The sequence below is a fragment of the Momordica charantia genome (assembly GCF_013281855.1).
Source record: "Momordica charantia cultivar OHB3-1 chromosome 11 unlocalized genomic scaffold, Mcharantia_2.0 BLBB01000011.1, whole genome shotgun sequence".
Taxonomy (NCBI): Eukaryota; Viridiplantae; Streptophyta; class Magnoliopsida; order Cucurbitales; family Cucurbitaceae; genus Momordica; species Momordica charantia.
The window spans coordinates 23,350,401-23,375,768 of record NW_028275159.1 but is presented as its reverse complement, the minus strand read 5'-3'; the positions used below and the strand labels follow the sequence as shown (position 1 = coordinate 23,375,768).

The following is a 25,368-nucleotide window of genomic DNA, read 5'->3' as shown; positions in this document are numbered from 1 at the left end:
TTTATTTTCATCATTTGGCTGCAGATTAAATTTTGTTAAATTTTGCTATGATTGATCTGAATTGTTTTGTAGGTCTCAATGAAAAACCCAAATTCCTTCCTGCTATCTGTATCATTGCCCATTCCTTCTGCAGATACTGTTTTTTGTGGTGGGCTTCCATCTGGAGCTATAGAAGCTATTAAGGCTGCATATGGCGTGCTTGTACAGATTCTTGATCCTCCAAGAGATGGTTTTAATCTCACATTAAAATTGAATCTTTCAAAACTTCCACCTGATGAAGGTTCATCGAGTTTTCTCTTTAAGGTCATTATAAATTGTTAAGGATATTGAAGAAAAGGGTTATTGTTCATTTTTTAAGTATTATCTCTTCTTGTTAACGGTGCTATTGTTTATGATTCCTAGCTCTTTGCTTTCATTACTGTCTTTGAAGTGAATATGCTAGTTTTGGAAGTAGTATTTAGGAATTTTCATTTGGGCTCCATCGAGAAAAATCCTTGATAGGAATGTCAAAATTCCCTCATTCTAGTGGGGCATGGGATCCCCATTTCAAGTAAAAATGGAGAGTTTTACCCACCCTACTTCTTTCCTGCGCCTCTGGTTCCACCACGACCTTTCTTGGAGCACTTTCAATGGGAATAAGACCGAAATTGTTCCTTTTAAAGTGCTTTGCGGGTCAATAGCACCAACCTCTTTCTCTAGAGAGCCATGGAAGCTCTTGGTGCCAAGAGCAGCAGGGTGTGGCCCAATAGGGGTCATTAAGCATAGCCGAAAAACTAATCCAGCTGACCAAAACCGACCGAATCGATGTTGGTTGGTTGGTCTATAGGATAGATCAGTCATCTTTGGTTTTTTTTAGAAAATTTTCTAGTCAGTCGGTCGGCTCATCCAATGCTAAAGCAAATTGACCAATCAACCAATTTATTAATTAAATAAAAATCTCAGGAACAAACAGCCCACTGCATTGCATTCAGAGAGAACTACAAGAGAAATGAGAGAAAAAGTGATATAGAGGAGGGAGTAGAATAGAAGAAAAAAGAAAGAGAGACTATAGAGAAGAGAAATAAAAGTGAAGGAAAGTGGGAGGAAAAGAGAGGGAGGGAGAGTAGTTGAATAGGAAAAAAAAGGAAGAATGGTTAATAGAGAGCCACGTTAGTGAGAGAAGTAGAATCTCAATGTCGTATTTTTACAAGAAACAAAGCTTCAACAGATGGACTCTCATTCCATTAAACTTCTATGGAGTTCCAGAGACATTGGTTGGTCGATCATTGATTCGTTTGGAAAATGAGGGGGCATTTTGATTATGAGGGATGAAACCGGAATTTGCATCAAGGATGTCATAAAGATTACAAGGAAAGAAAACATTTCTTTGTCGTGCGCAGGGACATTTATTCTCTTTGTGAAAGCTGATGGAGCATTGGTGGGGATTTTAGTATCATTAGATGGCCGTCAGAGAGATCTTCAGGTAATAGATTCTTGAAAACCATGAAGAAATTCAATCACCTTATTGAAAAGCTCGAGATTGATGAAGTTCCTTTAGCAAGCGGTAAATATTCTTTGTCCAAGCCAGGTAATGAGTCCATCCACTCTTGACAGGTTCTTTGTTTCGAATGGGTGGGATGCTGTCTTATCTCATTCCAAAGCATCTCGGGCCGAAAGAATCACATCCGATTATTTTCCAATCCTTTTGGAGGCAGGGGAGTCTTGTTGGCGTCCCAGTCCTTTTCGTTTTTTAAATTGAATCCAAGCTTGCTAAAGATCGATCATACTGATGGGCCGGTTTCGCTCACTCCAAATTGAGGAATCTAAAATCCTCTCTGAAAATTTGGTATTTACATAATGAGAAAAAGAAGAAAGAGGCAGAGCATGAAATCTTACTTTAGATCTCACAATTGGTTGGTAAAAAGGAATTAGGTGGTTTATCTTCCGAAGAAATTGAAAAAAGAAGTGTCAATCAACCACCACATGTTGCTGTATCTTAAATTTCCAATCTACAACCACATGCTAGAGAGCTGTTAAACATGCTGCAACAACTATTGTACAAAACAAATCTTTCAACAACAGCAAGTGGTTCTTGGAATGTACACAACAAGGTAACCAAAATTCCGTTTCTCTCCATACTCAAACTCTTCCATCTGAATGGATAGTGGAATCTGGAGCATCAGATCATACATGTGATAGATCCTTATTCTCATCTTTTTCACTTTACACGAGTAATCTTTATGTTCGAATTGCTAATGGTACACCTGCTAAAGTGACTGGTATTGGAAGTATTCAGATATCAAGCTCTCTCATTCTTGAGTCAGTTTTATTTGTGCCAACATTGGAGTATAATCTACTATCTGTAAGTAAGTTGAATCGGGACTTGAACTGCGAAACTAAATTCCTTGCAAGCTCTTGTATTTTTCAGGACTTGGGATCGTGGAAGATGATTGGCATTGCAGAACTATGTGCCAGATTGTATCTTCTGAGAGCAACTAGTCCTCCAACAAATAAATGCAATAAGCTTGTAGTTCAGTCTAATCGTGAGTCAGCTTATATTTCTAAGTCTTTAAATCATAAAGATAGTCGTATCATGATGTTGCACTATCTTTTTGGTCATCTAAATTTGGCCTATCTAGAGCGTCTGTTTCTTTCTTTATTTACCAATAAAAAGAGTCAATCTTTCAAGTGTGAGATTTGTCAACTCTTCAAACACACACGTGCTTATTATTCACCTAATATTTATTCTCCATCTCAACCTTTCTCTCTTATCTATGGAGACATTTGTGGCTTATCAATGGGGCTCGTTGGTTTTTTCTGTTTGTTGATGATCATGCACATTTGAGTTGGACATTCTTTATGAAAGACAAATCTGAAACTAGCCAATTATTCACAGCCTTTCACAAAATGATCCAAAATCAGTTTCAAGTCAATATCCAAGTATTGAAAGCTGACAATGCACGTGACTTTTTCAGCTCTACCCTTGGAACATATCTCCAATCTCATGGCATTGTTCACCAAAGTTCTTGTGTTGACACACCCCAACAAAATGGTGCCATTGAACGCAAAAATTGTCATTTTCTCGACGTAGCCCGATTCCTAATGCTCACATCACACATTCCAAAATCTTTTTGGGGCGAAGCTTTTCTCACTGCTACCTATCTCATAAATTAATTGTCCTCTCGTATTCTCAAATTCAACACACCCTTGCAAAGTTTACTTACGATCTATCTTACATCCCATCTGGTGTCTCAACTACCATTAAAATATTTAGGTGTACTACATTCGTTCACGTATATCCTCAGTGTCGTAGTAAACTTGATGCGAGATCCAAAAAATGTGTCTTCCTTGGATACTCATCGAATCAGAAAGGATACAAGTATTATCATCCCCCATCTCAAAAATTCTTTCATATCATGGATGTCACATTTTTTGAACATCAACCATATTATCCCAATTCTGTAATTCAGGGGGAGCATTATGATTTTGAATCACAAAATTGGAATTGCACTCTTGATTCCTGCAGTAACTTTAAATTTATCATCTGAAAGTTCACTTGCATCTTCTGAGTCAACTCCCCTATATCTACCTCTAAGCCTGAATTGCAAGTTTATTCGCGAAGAGCGAGACAACTTGAGAGGACCGAGATACAACCTACACAAGTTCAACAAAGCCAAGATCTAAACCAAAATCCTAGTATCCCTGAAATAGGACACGAGATGTCAGAAGATGATAGACCCATTGTTGTAAGGAAAGGTGTTCACTCATGTACTCAACATCCCATACAATATCACTTATCTTATACTAATACGTCGCCATGTTTCAAAGCTTTTGTGACTTCACTAGATCATATACAAACTCCCACTCGGTTCAAGAAGCTCTACAGAGACCTGAATGGAAAGCTGCCACCTTAGAAGAGCTAGGCTTTGGAGAAAAATGGGATTTGGATCCTTACTGACTTACCCCCAGGTAAACGCACAATTCGTTGTAAATGAATTTTTTCGACCAAACATAGACCAGATGGTAATATAGAGCGATTCAAAGCTCGCCTTTGTCTAAAAGATTCACCCAAGCTTATGGGATTGACTATCAAGAAACTTTTGCTCCAGTTGCCAAGCTGAATACTATTTTGGTACTTCTCTCTATTGCAACAAATCTAGATTTGGCCCTTGTTTCAACTAGATGTAAAGAATGCATTTCTAAATGGCGATTTAGTAGAGGAAGTGTACATGGACATACCTCTTGGATTTGAGAACAGGTATACTAGAGGAAAGGTATGTAACTCAAGAAGTCTCTCCATGGACTAAAACAGTCACCTCGGGCTTGGTTTTAAAAATTTATAGCTGTGTTGAAACAAGATGCCTATACTTAGTTTCGAAAGATCTAGTAAAGGGATTTCTGTTACTCAATGAAAGTACACCATAGATCTCCTAAGAGAAGCTGGGATGAGTGGCTGCAAACCAACAGATACACCTATGGATGCGAACTCAAAACTTGGAGTTAATCTCGAAGATGAACCAATTGATAAAGGCAGATATCAACGTCTAGTTAGGAAGCTTATATACTTACCTCATACGTGACCAGACATTAGCTTTGCAGTTAATGTGGTAAGTCAATTCCTGAACAAACCTTCAAAGGAACATATGGAAACTGTGTATAGAATATTGAGATATTTTAAGCACGATCTTGGAAAGGGACTCATGTTCGGGGAGACCACAAACTGAGCTCTTGAAGTCTACACTGATGTAGATCGGGCCGGATCTCCAATTGATCGGAAGTCAACATCAAGATATTGTTCCTATGTATGGGGGAACTTAGTAACCTAGTGTAGTAAGAGACAACAGGTTGTAGCCCGAAGCAGTGCTGAAACTGAGTTTCGATCATTAGCCCATGGGATTTGTGAAGGAATTTGGTTACAACGCCTTCTCATTGAGCTTAAGATCAAGACTGAAGTTACTATAGAGGTACTATGTGACAATCAATCTACTATAGCCATCATAAGAAATCCAATACATCATGATCGGATGAAACACGTTGAAATAGACCGTCATTTCATCAGTGAGAAGATTGAGACGCAGACAATTAATCTAAGATATATGTCTTCCCAACAACAAGCAGCTGATATATTAACTAAGGCATTGCATCGAACCAACCATAGTAGATTGATTTCGAAACTTGGAATGACGAGCATATATCATCCAGCTTGAGGGGAATTGTAGAAAGTCAAGCTGAAATTTAGGAAAAATTACTTTAAATTTATTTCCTTGTATACTATGTAATTTAGTTTTTCCTTGTAGATCTAGATTGATACCTAATTTCTAGTCTTTTGAGTGAAGATACCCTTGTATATATTTCATCCTATTGTATTGAGAATAATAAGAAAAGTTCTTCTATCAAAAAGCTTCAGGAGCCAACCGAAACTAACTTACAAAATAAGAATTATTAAAATACTAAACTAATGGCTAACTAACATAACAGGGCTTATGATCTGCATCACATTTTTCCAGGCATCTTTGATTCCCATGCATTAAATATGAGCTAATGTGCCCATCATTAGTTTATTGCTCGATGAACCAAATGTATATTTTAATCTGTCTACTGTATCTCTCCTTCAAGGCCACATCACCGAACCTTATCAAGCATGTTGCATTTTGTTGAATCTACAAGGATGAATGCAGAATTTGGACTAGATTAAGCTAATGTATCAATATTATTTGCTAATCTCGTTTACCAGCAATTTGATACCTAACTGAGTTTAATATTAGGAGTTTATGGAGCTATAAGTACACCCTTTTTTTACAATTGCTTTGTAGGAGAGTCTCTTTCGTGGAAGTTGCTACTTTTAATTCTTCTGTGAGATATAGCTTTTTTGTGCTCAAATTATTGCTGATGCTTTTTTTGACTTATTTCTTGCAGATAATAAGCACACTATTTTGGTAAAAGTCGCATCTATTAGGGAAGTGGTTCTTGGTGCTCCATTAAGAGTGATTCTTAAACATCTCGGGTCTAAGGTTGTGGCTTCTGATGTCAACAGGCTTGTTGCATTGGTTCATCGTCCAAAAGAGTCATTTTTTCTTGTTCCTCAGGTAAAACGATCATTTTTTCTCTTACTTACATTACTTTGGACAATATTTGGTGTATTGTAAAGCTTGGAGCTTAAACCTAAGATGTAGAAGTGCGGGCTCTAGTGAGGCAAGGTGCACAACTTAAAATAATTATACAAATTTAATAAATGAAGATTCCTTCAAGAACCTCTTGCACCTGCACTTTACTTTCATCCCACAGCGGATGCCTCCTGATCTGCCATTAGCTCCAATCTACGCCCAACCCACACCCCTTGAACTCCAAATAGATCTAATGAAGTGCTCATTAATCTGCTTCATTTTGATTCTTGCATGAAAACAATGTCAGGACGGTGCTTTAAGATGAATTTCTTGATCTCCAATCTTTTCTTATAATTCCCCAAACCCCTCATATTCCATGATAGGATTTTCATTGAGAACTTTGTACGGGGTTAATGATAACCCCACTTTAGTGAAAGAAGGGAAGGATGGGAGGCTGATGCAGCAGTGAACTGAAGGCTTGGCTGGAGGCTTTTCCTCTAAGGATAAAACAACTGGCTTTTCCGAGAGAGACTCCAATTTGGGGTAAGAGCTGACTTTGTCCAAACCAAGAAGGTTGAAAAAGTCCTCTTCCAATGGATATTCAAGGGGATCCTCATGGAAAGTCTATTGATCTTCTTTGGAAGGAGTGAAATCTGGGCTGCTTATACTAACATTAAATTCATCTGCATCATCTGAATAGACCCTTTGATTCATATTCAAATTGTCCTAAGTAATACTGTAATAGTTGAAAAAACTATACCGGGACACAAGGAAAATAAATGAGAAGGATTTTGATCTGGCCCACTACAAACTTTCTCAATAGGTTTAGTCTCTCCCTCTACCTCAAATGCTTTTAAGAGATTAATGTTGGGAATGTTAATTGGCTTTGATTCCTCCAATAATAACTCTTTGTTAGGCAAGGAGACGTTTTTTCTTCTAAAGTATAAGAGAGGGCAGGGCTCAATAAATTTTCGTTTGAAATTACCAATTGGACAAGAGCTACAGGAGATTCCAAAATGGGCTGCAGCATTAAATGTGGAGGCACAGGAGCCGAAGGAACAATTTGGGATGTTTTGTCTTCCTTCAAAATAAATCCTGAAACCAACACCTCTTCACCTTCTTCATCTGTTATCGTTGGCACATTTAAAGCACCGTCCACTATCTCTGTATCAACTGCAATTAAAGAAGATTTTCGGGAGACTTTTCAGAATTGGGGAGGGATATATAACCTTTGCAAACGTTTCAACTTCTAGACATTCACGAAATCTATCGATCTCCATGGCGTTCTCAAGAACTTTGGATCAAAAATGGCAGAGGAGAATCGACTTACACTGAATTTTGAATAGAAAGAAGAGGTATACCATCTTCAAAGCTCAATGAATCCTTATCTGCCATAGAGGCTAGGCGTTTTAATGGTGCTGAGTAGAGCTGCAATTGCTAGGATTACTTCCATGTTCTCTTTATTCAAAGTTGTTCCCTCTTTGAAAAAATTTGGAGTAAGGGTTCTCAAGTTTTTGTGGAATTGGTATAGGCGAGTCTCAAAGGAGGTCTTGCACCATGTTGCCTCAACCATTGGGTGTATCCAATGAATGGAGGGGGAGGTTGCAGCAAAGTCATTACTTCTTTGTTATGTCATCTAGAACATCTTTCCTGCTTCTCGTTGTTTTTGGTTATTGCTCCTTTTAGCTCCTCAATCTTTTGTTTGGCGGTTGTTATGGCTTTTCTTCAACAGGCTGTATTCTTCGGATTTGCAAATTTTGAAGCTAAGAGTTCTTCAAGTCTCTATTTTTTCATATTTTTGGTTAATTCTTTGGCATTAGTCTTTTTGGTGTTGCTTTGGTAGTTTGTAGGTGGTGGTCTTGGTCATTGATTCTTTGTTCCTTACTGGTTGCTTTTCTTCTCTTTTCGCTTCCATTAGAAGCTCGTATCCTTTAATATTTTTATTCCTTTTCATATTATCAATGAAAATTTTGTTTCTTGTTAAAAAAATAACAGGCTGAAAAGGTAATTGTGGTGTTTCCAATGAGATTTAGGGATTCTATAGACATTGCTCTTGCGACTTCTTTTCTCCAGGTAAGGTTATAATTTATTCGCCCAATTAAGTGAGTAGATGTCTGTAAATGGTACCTTTAATTTTCTTTACAAAATCGGGGTGCCATATATTTGTGTATAATGCTGAGTCACTGACTAGGGTTTCCTTAGCAGGATATTCTAATGGTTGTAATGTTATTGATGGCACTCCTAAAGTTATGATTCTGACTGTAGGATAACATATTTTCTTCGATTAAGTTGTGAATTTTCATGCCACTGTTTAGGAATTTGTAGAAGCAAGACGAACTGCTGGACTTAATAATGCTCCTCCTTGTTCATGGTCTCCATCTCCTCCTCAAGAACTGAAGGGAGCTCCCAATGATGCATTATCAGCCAATGCAGGATTTGTGACTTTTGGTAATATTTGAAAATAGTGCTTGTTTTGCAAGATTTTTCCATTGCTCTAACCGCACAATGTCTTTATTTAATGCAGTAATTTTCCCTCGGCATGTAGAGGGAAATAAGGTGGACCGTGTAATTTGGAGTTTGTCAACGTTTCATGCATATGTTAGTTATCATGTTAAGGTTTGTTTATTTATATTATATTGACCTAAGTCAGTTTCTTTAATCACGTACATTCTTTTAGTAGTTCACTTGCTACCTTGAAAATGCATAACCAAATGAAACATGTTCACATTTTGATACAGTATCTATCCTAGGCTTTGCATGTAATAGTTAGCTTGGCTGACCATTGGTTGATGGCTGTGCAGTTAAACTTTTTTTTCAATTAACGGAAATGAACTTTTTGTTGATAAATGAAAAAAATACAAACTCCCATTGGGAGTGAGAAAAGAAAAGAAATAATCCAACCAAATGAAGCAGCATAGATAGGAGAGATAAAAGCCCCCAATTCCTACAAATGTAAATTTTATTTTAACAAAATCAAATCGATCCCCTGAGATGTACTGCTTTTCTTTATTAATTGTCTGATTTAAAACCAAGTCTTTGAGATGGAAGCTTGATAACATTAATCCAAATCAGTTACTTTATGATACAGTATCCTCTTAATAGTGAATTCTTAATAGTGTTGTCTTTTGAATCATAGTCAAACACCCCCTTAAATTGAATATTCCAAAGAGAAAGTGGCAAATGTCCATTGAGTGTGGACAGTGGAAGAACAAATGATTTTGATCCTTGTTGACCAATAAATAAAAAGAACAAACTTATTCGAGCGGGTTCAAGAGGTGTTCTCATCAAAAAGAGGTCCTTTGGCAATGGTATAGAATTTTGCTGCCTACTTAAAAAGGCTACCGAAGGTTCTGTGAGGTAACTCCCTCACTTGATAGTATTCAATGGAAATAGAGTTCAATAACAACAACCATTCGAGAGGGTTGCTCTCTCCACAACAGACAAATACTTCAGAATACAAAATAATACCTGCCCCCACCTAGGCAGCCACAGAACAGATATATCTCCCCTCACCTAGGACTCCCCACAAAAGACAAAAGACAAAAGACAAGGCACTCCTTAGGGTCAACGGTCTAACTGTCAGAAGAGGGGGAATTACCCCCTTTACCCTACGTACATATGTGTTCCTAATAGGAGGCCTAACATCATCCCCCGGGGCCTAGACACCTTGTCCTCAAGGTGGAAGTTGAGAAATTGGAGTTGGAAGGCATCCCAATTCTCCCAGGTAGCATCTCCTTCATCCATATGCTGCCACTGGACGAGGGCTTCCAATTCCCCCGTGTCATCATGGTGGCGGAAGGCAAAGACATCTTGAGGAACTGGAACCATTTCGAACTCATCTGTCAATGGGGGAATGATGGGGAGAACGTCTTTGTCAGGACCGATGGCCTTCTTGAGTTGGGATACGTGAAACACCAGGTGGATGGAGGTCTCCTTAGGTAAATCAAGCTTGTAAGCGACCTTGCCAATGTGTTCCAGGATGGAGAAGGGGCCAAAGAAGCGGGGCCTGAGTTTCTCATTCCGGCATTTAGCCATGGATTGTTGTCGGTAGGGTCGAAGCTTGAGAAATACCATGTCGCCTACCTCGAACTCCACCTCCCTTCGGTGTGCGTCTGCATACTTCCTCATCCGGTCCTGAGCCACCCTGAGGTTAGCCTTGAGCTTATCCAATGCGCGATCGCACTCTTCCAGCTGCTGGTCCAAGGTCGCGTTGGCTGTCTTCTGTGAACCATACAGAATGAGCGGGGGTAGGTGTCTCCCATACACGGCCTGAAACGGGGTAGTACCAATGGAGTTGTGGAACGTCGTGTTGTACCAATATTCCGCCCATGCGAACCAACTACCCCATTGCTTCGGGTTTTCGCTGCAAAAACAACGAAGGTAAGTTTCTAAACATCTGTTCATGATTTCCGATTGGCCATCTGTCTGGGGGTGGTAGGCTGTGCTCCGGTGCAGCTTGGTTCCTTGAAGCCTGAAAAGTTCTGTCCAGAAGTGGCTGATGAAGATCTTGTCGTGATCCAAGACAATGGTCCGAAGGAAACCATGGAGGCGCACAACTTCACGCACAAATGTCGCAGCTACTGATTTGGCTGAGTAAGGATGCTTCAAAGGGATGAAATGAGCGTATTTGCTCAATCGGTCCACCACCACAAAGATAGAATCTTGCCCCTGAGACTTAGGTAGGCCTTCGATGAAGTCCATAGAAATGTCCTCCCAAATGCGGTCCGGTATAGCCAAAGGTTGGAGAAGTCCGGCAGGGGCGGCTGTGAGGTGTTTGTTCCTCTGGCAGGTATGACATTGTTCCACATAGGTTTTGATCGTGGCTTTCATACCTGGCCAATAGAGTTCTCCGGTTAGGCGCTTGTAAGTCCGTAGGAATCCCGAGTGCCCCCCAATCACTGAATCGTGATACATATGTAGGATTGCGGGTAGGAGGGAGGAGGTGCGTGACACAACCAATCGGTTTTTGTAGCGAAGCACGCCGTGTTGTAGAGAATAGGGGGGACGCTCTCTGAGTCCCTGTGAAAGTCCTCCAAGATCTTGGTGAATTCCGGATCTGCTGCCACTTCTGACTTGATTACTTCTACATCCAATAAAGCTGGGGCCGACAGAGATGCTAGATGGCTGACAGGGGTCATGCGTGAAAGGGCATCTGCGGCTTTATTTTCCAATCCCGGTCGGTATTGAATTTCGAAGTCATACCCCAACAACTTCGAGACCCATTTCTGGTATTCAGGTTGAATGATCTTCTGTTCCAGCAGGTACTTCAAGGCTTGTTGGTCAGTCCTGACAATGAACTTTTGACCTAGCAGGTAGGGGCGCCACTTTTGGATAGCAAGGACAATGGCCATCAACTCCCTCTCGTAGATGGGCTTCAACTGCACTCGTGCCGACAGGGTGTGGCTGAAGAATGCCACTGCCTTCTGCTTTTGAGAGAGAACCGCCCCTAATCCGAACCCTGATGCATCGGTTTCAATAACGAAGGGCAAAGAAAAATCGGGCAGTGCCAAAACCGGTAAAGTGACCATTGCGTTCTTTAGTCTTTCAAATGCCTCTATAGCTGCAGGTGACCACTCATAAGAATCCTTCTTCAATAGTTGTGTCAGGGGGCGGCCATGGCTCCATAATTGGCCACAAACTTGCTGTAATAGCTCGTCAAACCCAAGAAGCCTCGTAATTCTTTGAGATTTGTAGGTCGCGGCCATTGGAGCATAGCACGTATCTTTTCTGGGTCAGCTTCCACCCCTTCTGCAGACACCAAGTGCCCCAAGTACTCGATTCTCTCCTTGGCAAATTGGCATTTCTTTAGGTTGGCGCACAGGGAGTGATCCTTCAGGATGTTGAAGGCCATCGACAGATGGCGGATGTGGGAATCTGCATCAGAGCTGTAGATTAAGATGTCATAAAAAAAAACCAAGATGAACTTACGTAGAAAGGGACGGAATATCTGGTTCATGAGGGCTTGGAAGGTGGCTGGTGTATTAGTAAGCCCGAAGGGCATCACCATGAATTCATAGTGACCCTCATGAGTTCGGAAGGCCGTCTTGGATATATCCTCTGGTGCCATCCGGATCTGATGGTAGCCTGACTTAAGGTCAATTTTCTAGTACACCCGCGAGCCATGTAGCTCATCCAACAACTCTTCAATGACGGGGATAGGGAACTTGTCGGGTATCGTAGCGTTGTTCAGGGATCTGTAGTCGACGCAGAACCTCCAACTCCCATCTTTCTTCTTAACTAGGATCACGGAACTTGAGTACGGGCTGGTGCTGGGACGGATGATCCCTGCCTCTAGCATTTCACTGATCAACCTTTCTATTTCTGTTTTCTGCGCATGGGGGTAGCGGTAGGGCCGGACATTGACCAGTTGCTGTCCCTCCTTTAGCTGGATTCGATGGTCAATGCTGCGGTGGGGAGGCAAGGTGGAGGGTGTTTGAAAAACCTCTGGGTATTCGGAGATCAGGTTCCTAACGTCTCTCACCAACCCGCTGCCCACGACGGCCTCGAGGTTCCCCTGTTCTTCGGGTTGAGCTGTAATGGCTCTGAGTTCAATCAAATAGCCCTGATCATGTGTCTCCCAGGTTCGTGCTAGTTTCTTGAGTGTGACTTCCATCCTCATTAGTGTGGGGTCTCCCTTCAAGATGATTTTGTGGCCCCCCTTCCGGAAGGACATGGTGAGAGACTGCCAATCCACCTCCATTGTGCCTAAGGTACTCAACCACTGCATTCCCAATACCACATCTAGGTTGCCTAATTCGAGGGGAAGGAAGTTCTCCTTGATAGTTAGTTCGGGTAGGCAGAGAACCATACCCTTGCAGATCCCCTTTCCTCTCACTGCTACGCCTGTCCCCATGATCACTCCATAGTTCAATGTCTCGTGTAGAGGGAGGTTGAGGGCTTCTACCAGTTTCTGAGAGACGAAGTTGTGGGTAGCCCCACAATCGATCAGGATCACCACCTTCCTATCCTCAATCTTTCCCTTCAACTTCATGGTTCCGGGTGTTGAGAATCCCACCACTGTGTTCAAAGCCAACTCTGCAACCTCCTCTACCATTGGTGTCTCGCTTCCTCCCGTTTCCATGTTTTCTTCTTCTCGATTGATGTCCATTTCTTCATCGTCGTGTACCACAAAGACCTTCAATTCCTGACTTTTGCATTTATGACCAATGCTGTATTTCTCATCGCATCGAAAACAGAGCCCCTTTTTCCTTGCGCCGCTGGTACTCTATTTCGGTAAGCCTCTTTTGGAACGGCTCCTTTCGTATAGGTTGGGTAGTGGGGTACGTTTTACCCGAAAGGGTAACTGTGCGGGTTGTCAAAGACTCTGCGGCCTTGGGGACAGTCTTTGGCGTGTTGGCCAAGCCTTGGGGCTGCGGTTGGGCCCAGGGTCTTCTGGAGTGTGGACCGAGGTGTTTCTATCTTCAATCAGCTGGGCTTTTTTCATGATTCGTTCGAGGCCCACCGGTTCCCAAAGGATAAGTTCTGCTTTGATGTTTGGTTCCAATCCATTGATAAATGTGCTTTCTAACACATCATCGGCTAAATCGGGTAAGGATGCAGACCATGCTTCGAAGGTCTGTCGATACTCGGTGACCGTACCCTCTTGTCTTATGGACAGGAAGCGGGAAAGAAGATTTCGATCTCTGGACTCACTAAACCGCTCGAAGATTCTGGTTTTCAGGTCATTCCAGTCGGTAAACTGCCGCCGGTTCTCCACCCATCGGTACCATTTCAGGGCAGCGCCTTCCAAGCTAATGACCGTTACAGTCATCTTCTCTTCGTTGCTCAAATGGTGTATCTCAAAGTATCTCTCCGCTCTAAACAACCAGGAGTCGGGGTTGTCCCCGGTGAGTATGGGCATCTCAACTTTCTTAAATTTTCTGCGGTCCAGTCCCGAGCCATCATCCTTACCCGTCGTGGTCTCCCCTTGTTGCTCATAGTCGTCTTCGGGTTTCTTCCGTTTCATGGTTGAGTTCTCATTAGCGTCTGCCGTAGGTTGCTGACTTTTTCCTCGAGATACTTCTAACATGAATCCCTCCAGCTTTTTCTGTGTTTCATCGTTCTTGCGACGCTGCTCCTCCATCTGTGCATCACTTCTCTTACGCTGCTCTTCCAGTTGGGAACTAATCCTCTGCAAGACTTCTTTGATTCCACTCACTTCCTTCTCTGTCGACTCGCACCTTTCTTCTAGATGTTTCTTGTTCTTCATTGGAGAGCTTGCCCAAGTCGAACGAGCTTTGATACCAATTTGTGAGGTAACTCCCTCACTTGATAGTATTCAATGGAAATAGAGTTCAATAACAACAACCATTCGAGAGGGTTGCTCTCTCCACAACAGACAAATACTTCAGAATACAAAATAATACCTGCCCCCACCTAGGCAGCTACAAAACAGATATATCCCCCCTCACCTAGGACTCCCCACAAAAGACAAAAGACAAGGCACTCCTTAGGGTCAACGGTCTAACTGTCAGAAGAGGGGGAATTACCCCCTTTACCCCTACGTACATATGTGTTCCTAATAGGAGGCCTAACAGGTTCCGAAGACCAACTCCTCTTGTCAACTTCATCGATCGAGGCTGAACTAAGTAAGGCTAGCAAGGCTGAAAACTCCTCAACTTCATCTTCTTTTAAAGATCTTCTAGTCTCAATATGCCAAACACGTGAGACACAATCCTAAGAGTTGGAAACAGAGGCATTGGTAAGAGGAGAAAGCTTAAAGATCTTAGGGAAACAAACCTTTAAAGCCTGATTCCCAATCCACCAGAAGAAAACTCTTTCTCCATTGCCAACTATAAAGTGTGAATGATGTTCCACTTTTTTCCACTGCTTGGTAATATTGCTCCAAAGGACAACGAAGGCAACCCCATTTTGCTAAAAGAGCATTATTCCTTTGGGCGAGACCACCAACTACAAAACCACCATCTGCAAGATGTTTAGAAGTAATATTCCAATTCACAAGATGCTTCAAAGGTCTAGACGAGTTACCTTCCCATAAAAAAGTTCCCATTTTCTTTCAATTTTTTTACAAATGCCCGAAGGTATTTGAAACAAAGAGCAATAATAAGTGTGCAAATTGGCAGAGACCAAATTACAAAGAGTTAACCTACCACCCCTAGATAAATGGAAATGTTTCCATCTGTCCAGCTTCTTGGACACTTTCTCAAGAACTGGCCTCCAAAAATCAATAGATCTAGGATTCCCACCTAAGGGCAAGCCAAGATACAGAAAAGGTAATAAGTTGGAAGCCACCTGCTGAATCCTTTGATTTGGAATATTAATACCACTAATAGCTGAATAAAGAGAACATGGAAGTTGTGGAATGACTGTATCTTTTATTTTTACTTTGATTATCCCAAGGAGTAAGGGTTCTCAAGTTTTTGGGAGGCTTTTATATCTCCCCTTTAAGGAGGTTTCTTTGAGTTTATGGTTTTTATTTCTTCTAATGCTTACTTTTATTTATTTCCTGTACCTTCACTCCTATGGGAGTTTGTATCTTTGAACAATTTGAAGTCTCAGTCTTTAGCCGACGTTCAGATTCAGACTGAAAGAAAACTCGCATTCTTCTCTCCCAAGCGAGGCCTTCGCCGGAAGCTTTTCAACCCCTTCCTTCGCCACGAAACAAAGCCCTCGCCGGTCCGTTTTACCCCTTCAATTTCTCCAATTTCCGCTAAAACGAACCCGGTTGATCTTTGGGTCACTCCTGTTTCAGAGGCTTCATCCTTCATTTTCAATACATAAATAACATAGAATTGGAAGCAAAGCAAAAAGAAAACATCTTAGATAATACAATACTCTTTTTTATTCCTAGTCATACCAGCTTAAGATACAACTATCATTGTCTAAGCAAAAATGAGTTTGAATCCATTATCTCCTGAATGGATTGCTCCTAGTTTTTGAAAAGATATTTGTTAATCGAAGTTGGAGGAATGGCTCTGGTTCTTGAGACATAGCTGGTTGCAGTCTTGGTTTCCGATGGGCAAGTCTTTAGTTAAGATCGAGAACAAAGTTTTCTCCTGCGAGTATGATGACCGGAAAAGTGGGAATTTTGTAAGAATAAAGGAGAAACACGGACGAAGGACCTTTGAGTTATCAGTTGAAGAAGTAGCGGTGGTGTGGATTGCTGATAGTGTCGATGATCTGCTGCTGTCCCCACAAATACAGAAGTTCTTCAGGAAGACAAACTGTAATGGAGGCTTTTTATGGGTGCAAAGACTACGAATAAGAGGGGGAGTTTCTTGGAACTTACCAAAGTCTTTATAGGTAATGCTCTCGGTGGTTTTATTGATTATGATGATAGTAATTCATGTCTTTTAGACTGTTTTGATGTAGCCATTAAAGTTAAAGGAAACTATTGTGGTTTTATTCCGGCGGAAGTGAGTCTGATGGATGGCCCTAGTTGCTTCCAAGCCAAGTGGTTTCTTTTGAAGATAACAGATGGCTGGCCAGAAAAGATGTCCATGTCCACGGATCTTTCTCGCCGGAGGCAGCTAGAGCTTTTCACCAAGGAAACACAAATCCTGAATTTAGTTTGGTGGACCGATGGAGAATTGAGGAAGGTAATAGTTACCCGCTGGTTAATACCAAATACCCAATCCATCTTTTGAGACATTCGGCAGTGATCGACCCGATGGACACTTTTATACAGCAGACTGTTGCTTGCACGAGTTTGGAAAGAAGTGATAAGGTGACAGTGGGGCCCACGACTAACACAGCAAAACAAAAAGGCAAAGTTGACTTCTGCAACGCGGATACCAATAATAGTAGGCTGCTGACAGGGTCCTCCTCAAAAGGTGTGAAGATAAACACAAAAGACAAAGAAAAGGCTGTAACAAAAGACAAAAAAAAGGCTGTAACTTTTTCTAAAAACAATCAAACCAGATTGTTCCAAAAGAAAGGGAAAATATGCTTCACAGACCGAACCGAGTTGCAGGGTGAAATACCAAATGGTTTTTTTGCTTGTTTTAGGGAAGAAGAGCAGCAGGTCCATATGGCCTCCTCTAGCTTGATGTTGTCTTTGGAGATTGAGAAAGAAAGTAATAAGGATGAATCTGCCCAAAAAAACCTTGCTCTCCAAATCCTAGAAGAGGTTGACTCAGAGAGTGCGGAAGAAGCTGGTGCACGACCACGTTTCCCAAAAAAATTTGTGAGGGACTTATGGAAATGGAAGATGTGCATACGACCTATTTCCACAAAGGGAAGTGTGGCAGCTAAGAAGAAATCTAGAGAAATTACAAATTATTTGCGGGCCTTAGAAAAGGAATTTGAAGTTGAGGAGAATGAGCTGGAAGAGGGACCCTCGGTTTCCCAATGAAAGTTGTTTCATGGAATGTCAGGAGTCTGGGTGCTACCCCCAAACGAGCTCTCGTTAAGTCCTTTTTATTTAGATCTAATCCGGATGTGGTTATCCTGCAGGAAACCAAACTTCAGAACATAGACAGAAGGCTGGTGAAGTCCATTTGGAGCTCCAGACATATTGGTTGGGTTGACTTGGAGGCTGTGGGCTCTTCGGGTGGCGTAGTTATTATGTGGAACCAGAACTCAGTGATGGTGGAGGACACAGTGGTAGGTCTTTTTTTCGGTCTCTGTTTTATTTAGCTACAAAGACAGCCTCAACAGTTGGATCACAGGCGTTTACGGCCCAGCAAGGCAGAGGGGTAGAGAGGCTTTCTGGAAAGAGCTTTATGATCTTAGCGGCCTTTGTGGAGATTGTTGGTGTGTAGGGGGGGACTTTAATGTAGTCAGAAGAATTGAAGAGAAGTCTAACGGGGGCAGGGTAACTAGAAGCATGAAGCTTTTCAATACTCTGATTGATGAGTTAAGTCTCTTCGATGTTCCTATGAAGAATGGGGCTTTCACTTGGTTCGACTTTAGAGAAAGACCTTCGGCCACCCGCATTGATAGGTTCCTTCTTTCCAAAGAATGGGTGGAGGCCTTCAGAGAGATTGGGCTTGTTCGTCTCGCGCGAACTACTTCAGATTCAGTTGAATCTCGGTAATCAGAAATGGGGTCCAGCTCCTTTTCGTTTCGAAAAAATGTGGTTAGATCATCCGTCCTTTAAGGCGAGTGTAGAGTTATGGTGGAATGCTCTGCCCTCTGAGGGCTGGCCGGGCTTTGCTTTTATGTCCAAACTAAAAGGCCTCAAATGTATTTTAAGATCTTGGAACAAAGAAACCTTCGGGGTAGTCGAAAACTCGTTGAAAAAGTGTGAGGAAAGACTGGAAGCTATTGATAAGATTGAGGAGGCAGGTCTCCTTTCCGAAGAAGAAAGGAAAGAGAGAATAGATATCAAAAAGTCTTACTTGGACTTAACAATGAGAGAGCAAAGGAAGTGGGTACAGAAATGCAAGCTACAATGGATTAAAGAGGGGGATGAAAACTCAAACTTCTTCCACAGATGGGCTTCGGCTAGGAAATCCAAAACGCTTATCTCAATGCTAGAGAAAGAAAATGGGGAGTTACTAACCTCTGAAGAGGAGATTTTGAATGAAATAATTGGCTTTTATGAGAATTTATATGGTGAGCCGAAGGGCACATGCTTTCTGATTGAAGGGGTGCAATGGGACAAGCTGGAGGACTATTGGAGAGAATGGCTTGAACGTCCTTTTGAGATGGAAGAGATCCAACAAGCTGTTTTCAGTCTGGGTAATTTAAAGTCACCGGGCCCCGATGGTTTTACAAATGATTTCTTCAAAAAGTCTTGGAACATTCTCAAACATGATCTGTTAGGAGTGTTCCAAGATTTTTTCAGAACTGGCATTATTAATCGTAGCACTAATGAAACTTACATTTGCTTGATTCTGAAGAAGTCTAAGGCAATGAAGATGGGGGAATTTAGACCGATCAGCCTTGTTACATCTTTGTACAAGATTATTTTGAAAGTGCTAGCTGACAGACTTAAAAAAGTGCTGCCCTCAATTATAAGTAATGCCCAATCAGCGTTTGTGGAGGGGAGACAGATCATAGACGCTATTTTGATAGCTTCAGAAGCTGTTGGAGACTTGGAAGCGAGGAAAGAGTCGGGCTTTATTCTAAAGTTGGATTATGAAAAAGCTTATGATAAAGTTGATTGGACTTACCTCGATTCAGTTCTAGAGCAAAAAGGCTTTGGGAATAGATGGAGGGGTGGGATGAAAGGGTGTTTGCACTCAATAAATTTCTCCATCCTTATCAATGGTAGACCTAGAGGTAAGATTATGGCTAAGAGAGGCCTTGGTCAAGGAGACCCGTTGTCTCCCTTTCTGTTTACTTTGATGGGTGATTCCTTCAGCCGTCTAGTTCATTATTGCATCCAACGAAGGATTCTTAGAGGCTTTGAGGTAGGCCGCCAGAAAGTGGAGATTTCCCATTTACAGTATGCTGATGACACAATTATTTTTTGCCCAAATCAGCCTAATATACTTGACAATTGGTGGAGGATAATAGATATATTTCTTGAAGCCTTAGGTCTTTCTCTAAATCTTGGGAAAACAACTCTCATTGGGATAAATGTAGAAGAATGTCAACTGGAAGCTAAAGCGGCTGTCTTCGGGTGTAAGGTAGAAAGGCTTCCCTTCTCCTACCTTGGCATTCCTTTAGGAGGTAATTACAAGAAAAAATCCTTCTGGGCTCTGATTATTGACAAAGTTAGAATGAAGATTGATAAGTGGAGAAACTTGACTCTTTCTAAAGGGGGTCGATTAACGCTTGCTCAATCGGTCATTACTAGCCTCCCCTTATATTTCTTTTCTGTTCTAAAAGCTCCCGTGGGGGTTATAAAAGACCTTGAGCAGTTGACTAGGAACTTCTTTTGGAATGGCGGAGTTTCGAAAGGTTCGTGTAACCATCTAGTAAATTGGGGTAAGACGGGACTCCCGATGCTTTATGGTGGTCTTGGAATAGGAGCTCTTCAGCAAAAGAACAACAGTTTGCTTTTAAAATGGTTATGGAGGTTCACTCAAGAGCCTGAAGCTTTATGGAGAAAGGTTATAGTGAGCATCAATGGGGAGGAAGCTCATGGTTGGGCCACTCTTACTCCCAAAGGTAGAGCGAAAGGGAGACCATGGTTCGATATAATGAAGAATTGTAGTTTTTTCTCTAAGTTCTTGGAGTTCAAAGCGAGAAAAGGGAATCGTATCAAGTTCTGGACAGACAAGTGGATAGGACAAAACACCCTCCAAAGCTCCTTTCCCAACTTGTTTAATATCTCCACAAAAAAGGGGGCTTCTATTGTCGATTGCTAGAATAATTCTGAGAACGATTGGGATCTTTGCTTCAGAAGAGGCCTCTTTGACTGGAAAATAGAAAGTTGGATGGGTCTGATCCATGCCATCGACACAGTGGGCCTAGGGGAGGGGGAAGACCGGGTTGGCTGGTCTATTGGCAATGGTGGAAAGTTTTCTACTAGGTCTACTTGTATGAAGATGGTGGAATGTACTCCCCCTTTGAAATCTTCTCTCATTCAAGCTATTTGGATGTTTGCCTCTCCAAGAAAGGTCAAGGTGTTCCTATGGTCCTTAGCACACAGAAGCTTGAACACTCATGAGAAGCTTCAAAAGAAATGCAGCAATTGGGTGCTCTCCCCCTCTGTTGTTGTTTATGTATGGCCAACACTGAATCAATAGATCATATCTTCATTCATTGTACGTTGCGGCTCGAGGGTGGCTCTTTATCATGGATCTCTTTGGGTTGTCTTTTTGTTTCCCTAATCATATAGATGTTTGGTTGGCCGAGGCCCTGCATGTCTGGACTCTGCCTAAAAAAGCTAAGTTTTTGTGGAAATGTGCTTCAAGAGCTCTCCTTTGGCACCTTTGGTTGGAAAGGAACCTTCGGGTCTTCGAAGATAAGTCTTCTTCTTTTGAGATTTTTTGTAAAAATGTACAGCACACTGTCTCTTGGTGGTGCATCAACTATAGCAAATTCTTTTGTAACTACGACCTTTCCATGCTTATGTACAATTGGAAAGCGGTTGTTTAGTTTCTTCTTGGTGGGGTTTCCTCTACCCCAGCCCATAGGTTGTTCCTTTTGACTTCCTTCCGGAATATACAAGTTTCTTATCTTAAAAAAAAAAAAAATCTTTGAACAATTTTGTTCATTTTCATTTATCAATGAAAAGTTCGTATCTTGTTCAAAAAAAATACCACTAATAGCTGATTCGTCCCAATTAACAACGAGACTCGACAACCACTCAAAGGCCTTTATGATTTTTAACAAACCCTTACTTTAACATATTGGAATACAAATAATTTTATTACCATCAAAACTAAGTGTGAGAAATTTATTTTGGGAGGGGGGTTGACGAAGGGGGTGGGGCTCACTTAGTCAATTGGGATGTTACTTCTAGGCCTTTGGATGTGGGAGGATTTGGAAGCAAGGGAACTTGGACTTAATAATGCTCATTATTGGCCATGGTCTGATAGTCCTTTCAAGGCCTGAAGGGAGCTCCCAATGATGCATTATCAGATGCAGGATTTAGTGACTTTTGGTAATATTTGAAAACAGTGCTTGTTTTGCAAGATTTTTCCATTGCTCTATTCGCACAATGTCTTTATTTAATGCAGTAACTAACTCGGCATGTAGAGGTTAATAAGGTGGACCGTGTAATTTGGAGTTTGTCAACGTTTCATGCATATGTTAGTTATCATGTTAAGGTTTGTTTATTTATATTATATTGACCTAAGTCAGTTTCTTTAATCACGTACATTCTTTTAGTAGTTCACTTGCTACCTTGAAAATGCATAACCAAATGAAACATGTTCACATTTTGATACAGTATCTATCCTAGGCTTTGCATGTAATAGTTAGCTTGGCTGACCATTGGTTGATGGCTGTGCAGTTAAACTTTTTTTTTCAATTAACGGAAATGAACTTTTTGTTGATAAATGAAAAAAATACAAACTCCCATTGGGAGTGAGAAAGAAAAGAAATAATCCAACCAAATGAAGCAGCATAGATAGGAGAGATAAAAGCCCCAATTCCTACAAATGTCATTATAAGAAAAATTTGCAAATAAAAGAAAACCACCTAAATGAAAATTTTATTTTAACAAATCAAATCGATCCCCTGAGATGTACTGCTTCTTTATTAATTGTCTGATTAAAACCAAGTCTTTGAGATGGAAGCTTGATAACATTAATCCAAATCAGTTACTTTATGATACAGTATCCTCTTAATAGTGAATTCTTAATAGTGTTGTCTTTTGAATCATAGTCAAACACCCCTTAAATTGAATATTCCAAAGAGAAAGTGGCAAATGTCCATTGAGTGTGGACAGTGGAAGAACAAATGATTTTGATCCTTGTTGACCAATAAATAAAAGAACAAACTTATTCGAGCGGGTTCAAGAGGTGTTCTCATCAAAAAGAGGTCCTTTGGCAGGTATAGAATTTTGCTGCCTACTTAAAAAGGCTACCGAAGGTTCTGTGAGGTAACTCCCTCACTTGATAGTATTCAATGGAAATAGAGTTCAATAACAACAACCATTCGAGAGGGTTGCTCTCTCCACAACAGACAAATACTTCAGAATACAAAAATAATACCTGCCCCCACCTAGGCAGCCACAAGAACAGATATATCTCTGCCCTCACCTAGGACTCCCCACAAAAGACAAAAGACAAAAGACAAGGCACTCCTTAGGGTCAACGGTCTAACTGTCAGAAGAGGGGGAATTACCCCCTTTACCCTACGTACATATGTGTTCCTAATAGGAGGCCTAACATCATCCCCCGGGGCCTAGACACCTTGTCCTCAAGGTGGAAGTTGAGAAATTGGAGTTGGAAGGCATCCCAATTCTCCCAGGTAGCATCTCCTTCATCCATATGCTGCCACTGGACGAGGGCTTCCAATTCCCCCGTGTCATCATGGTGGCGGAAGGCAAAGACATCTTGAGGAACTGGAACCATTTCGAACTCATCTGTCAATGGGGGAATGATGGGGAGAACGTCTTTGTCAGGACCGATGGCCTTCTTGAGTTGGGATACGTGAAACACCAGGTGGATGGAGGTCTCCTTAGGTAAATCAAGCTTGTAAGCGACCTTGCCAATGTGTTCCAGGATGGAGAAGGGGCCAAAGAAGCGGGGCCTGAGTTTCTCATTCCGGCATTTAGCCATGGATTGTTGTCGGTAGGGTCGAAGCTTGAGAAATACCATGTCGCTACCTCGAACTCCACCTCCCTTCGGTGTGCGTCTGCATACTTCCTCATCCGGTCCTGAGCACCCTGAGGTTAGCCTTGAGCTTATCCAATGCGCGATCGCACTCTTCCAGCTGCTGGTCCAAGGTCGCGTTGGCTGTCTTCTGTGAACCATACAGAATGAGCGGGGGTAGGTGTCTCCCATACACGGCCTGAAACGGGGTAGTACCAATGGAGTTGTGGAACGTCGTGTGTACCCATATTCCGCCCATGCGAACCAACTACCCCATTGCTTCGGGTTTCGCTGCAAAAACAACGAAGGTAAGTTTCTAAACATCTGTTCATGATTTCCGATTGGCCATCTGTCTGGGGGTGGTAGGCTGTGCTCCGGTGCAGCTTGGTTCTTGAAGCCTGAAAAGTTCTGTCCAGAAGTGGCTGATGAAGATCTTGTCGTGATCCAAGACAATGGTCCGAAGGAAACCATGGAGGCGCACAACTTCACGCACAAATGTCGCAGCTACTGATTTGGCTGAGTAAGGATGCTTCAAAGGGATGAAATGAGCGTATTTGCTCAATCGGTCCACCACCACAAAGATAGAATCTTGCCCCTGAGACTTAGGTAGGCCTTCGATGAAGTCCATAGAAATGTCCTCCCAAATGCGGTCCGGTATAGCCAAAGGTTGGAGAAGTCCGGCAGGGGCGGCTGTGAGGTGTTTGTTCCTCTGGCAGGTATGACATTGTTCCACATAGGTTTGATCGTGGCTTTCATACCTGGCCAATAGAGTTCTCCGGTTAGGCGCTTGTAAGTCCGTAGGAATCCCGAGTGCCCCCCAATCACTGAATCGTGATACATATGTAGGATTGCGGGTAGGAGGGAGGAGGTGCGTGACACAACCAATCGGTTTTGTAGCGAAGCACGCCGTGTTGTAGAGAATAGGGGGGACGCTCTCTGAGTCCCTGTGAAAGTCCTCCAAGATCTTGGTGAATTCCGGATCTGCTGCCACTTCTGACTTGATTACTTCTACATCCAATAAAGCTGGGGCCGACAGAGATGCTAGATGGCTGACAGGGGTCATGCGTGAAAGGGCATCTGCGGCTTTATTTTCCAATCCCGGTCGGTATTGAATTTCGAAGTCATACCCCAACAACTTCGAGACCCATTTCTGGTATTCAGGTTGAATGATCTTCTGTTCCAGCAGGTACTTCAAGGCTTGTTGGTCAGTCCTGACAATGAACTTTTGACCTAGCAGGTAGGGGCGCCACTTTTGGATAGCAAGGACAATGGCCATCAACTCCCTCTCGTAGATGGGCTTCAACTGCACTCGTGCCGACAGGGTGTGGCTGAAGAATGCCACTGCCTTCTGCTTTTGAGAGAGAACCGCCCCTAATCCGAACCCTGATGCATCGGTTTCAATAACGAAGGGCAAAGAAAAATCGGGCAGTGCCAAAACCGGTAAAGTGACCATTGCGTTCTTTAGTCTTTCAAATGCCTCTATAGCTGCAGGTGACCACTCATAAGAATCCTTCTTCAATAGTTGTGTCAGGGGGCGGCCATGGCTCCATAATTGGCCACAAACTTGCTGTAATAGCTCGTCAAACCCAAGAAGCCTCGTAATTCTTTGAGATTTGTAGGTCGCGGCCATTGGAGCATAGCACGTATCTTTTCTGGGTCAGCTTCCACCCCTTCTGCAGACACCAAGTGCCCCAAGTACTCGATTCTCTCCTTGGCAAATTGGCATTTCTTTAGGTTGGCGCACAGGGAGTGATCCTTCAGGATGTTGAAGGCCATCGACAGATGGCGGATGTGGGAATCTGCATCAGAGCTGTAGATTAAGATGTCATAAAAAAAAACCAAGATGAACTTACGTAGAAAGGACGGAATATCTGGTTCATGAGGGCTTGGAAGGTGGCTGGTGTATTAGTAAGCCCGAAGGGCATCACCATGAATTCATAGTGACCCTCATGAGTTCGGAAGGCCGTCTTGGATATATCCTCTGGTGCCATCCGGATCTGATGGTAGCCTGACTTAAGGTCAATTTTCTAGTACACCCGCGAGCCATGTAGCTCATCCAACAACTCTTCAATGACGGGGATAGGGAACTTGTCGGGTATCGTAGCGTTGTTCAGGGATCTGTAGTCGACGCAGAACCTCCAACTCCCATCTTTCTTCTTAACTAG

General features: G+C 42.2%; 1 protein-coding gene across 5 annotated transcripts in view; it reads left to right on the top strand.

The window, feature by feature from the left end:
* Positions 1-25,368, top strand: part of DIS2 (Arp2/3 complex, 34 kD subunit p34-Arc) — a 55,973-nt gene that overhangs the window by 8,573 nt on the left and 22,032 nt on the right. For 2 of the 5 annotated variants that reach the window (XM_022299646.2, XM_088119566.1), the window contains exons 3-7: positions 73-280; positions 5,896-6,065; positions 8,079-8,156; positions 8,399-8,531; positions 8,608-8,699. In XM_022299646.2, the coding sequence (XP_022155338.1) occupies positions 73-280; positions 5,896-6,065; positions 8,079-8,156; positions 8,399-8,531; positions 8,608-8,699 (681 nt within the window). The remainder of the gene's footprint in view (positions 1-72; positions 281-5,895; positions 6,066-8,078; positions 8,157-8,398; positions 8,532-8,607; positions 8,700-25,368) is intronic. The other 3 variants (XM_088119568.1, XM_088119567.1, XM_022299647.2) reach the window with 2 other exon arrangements.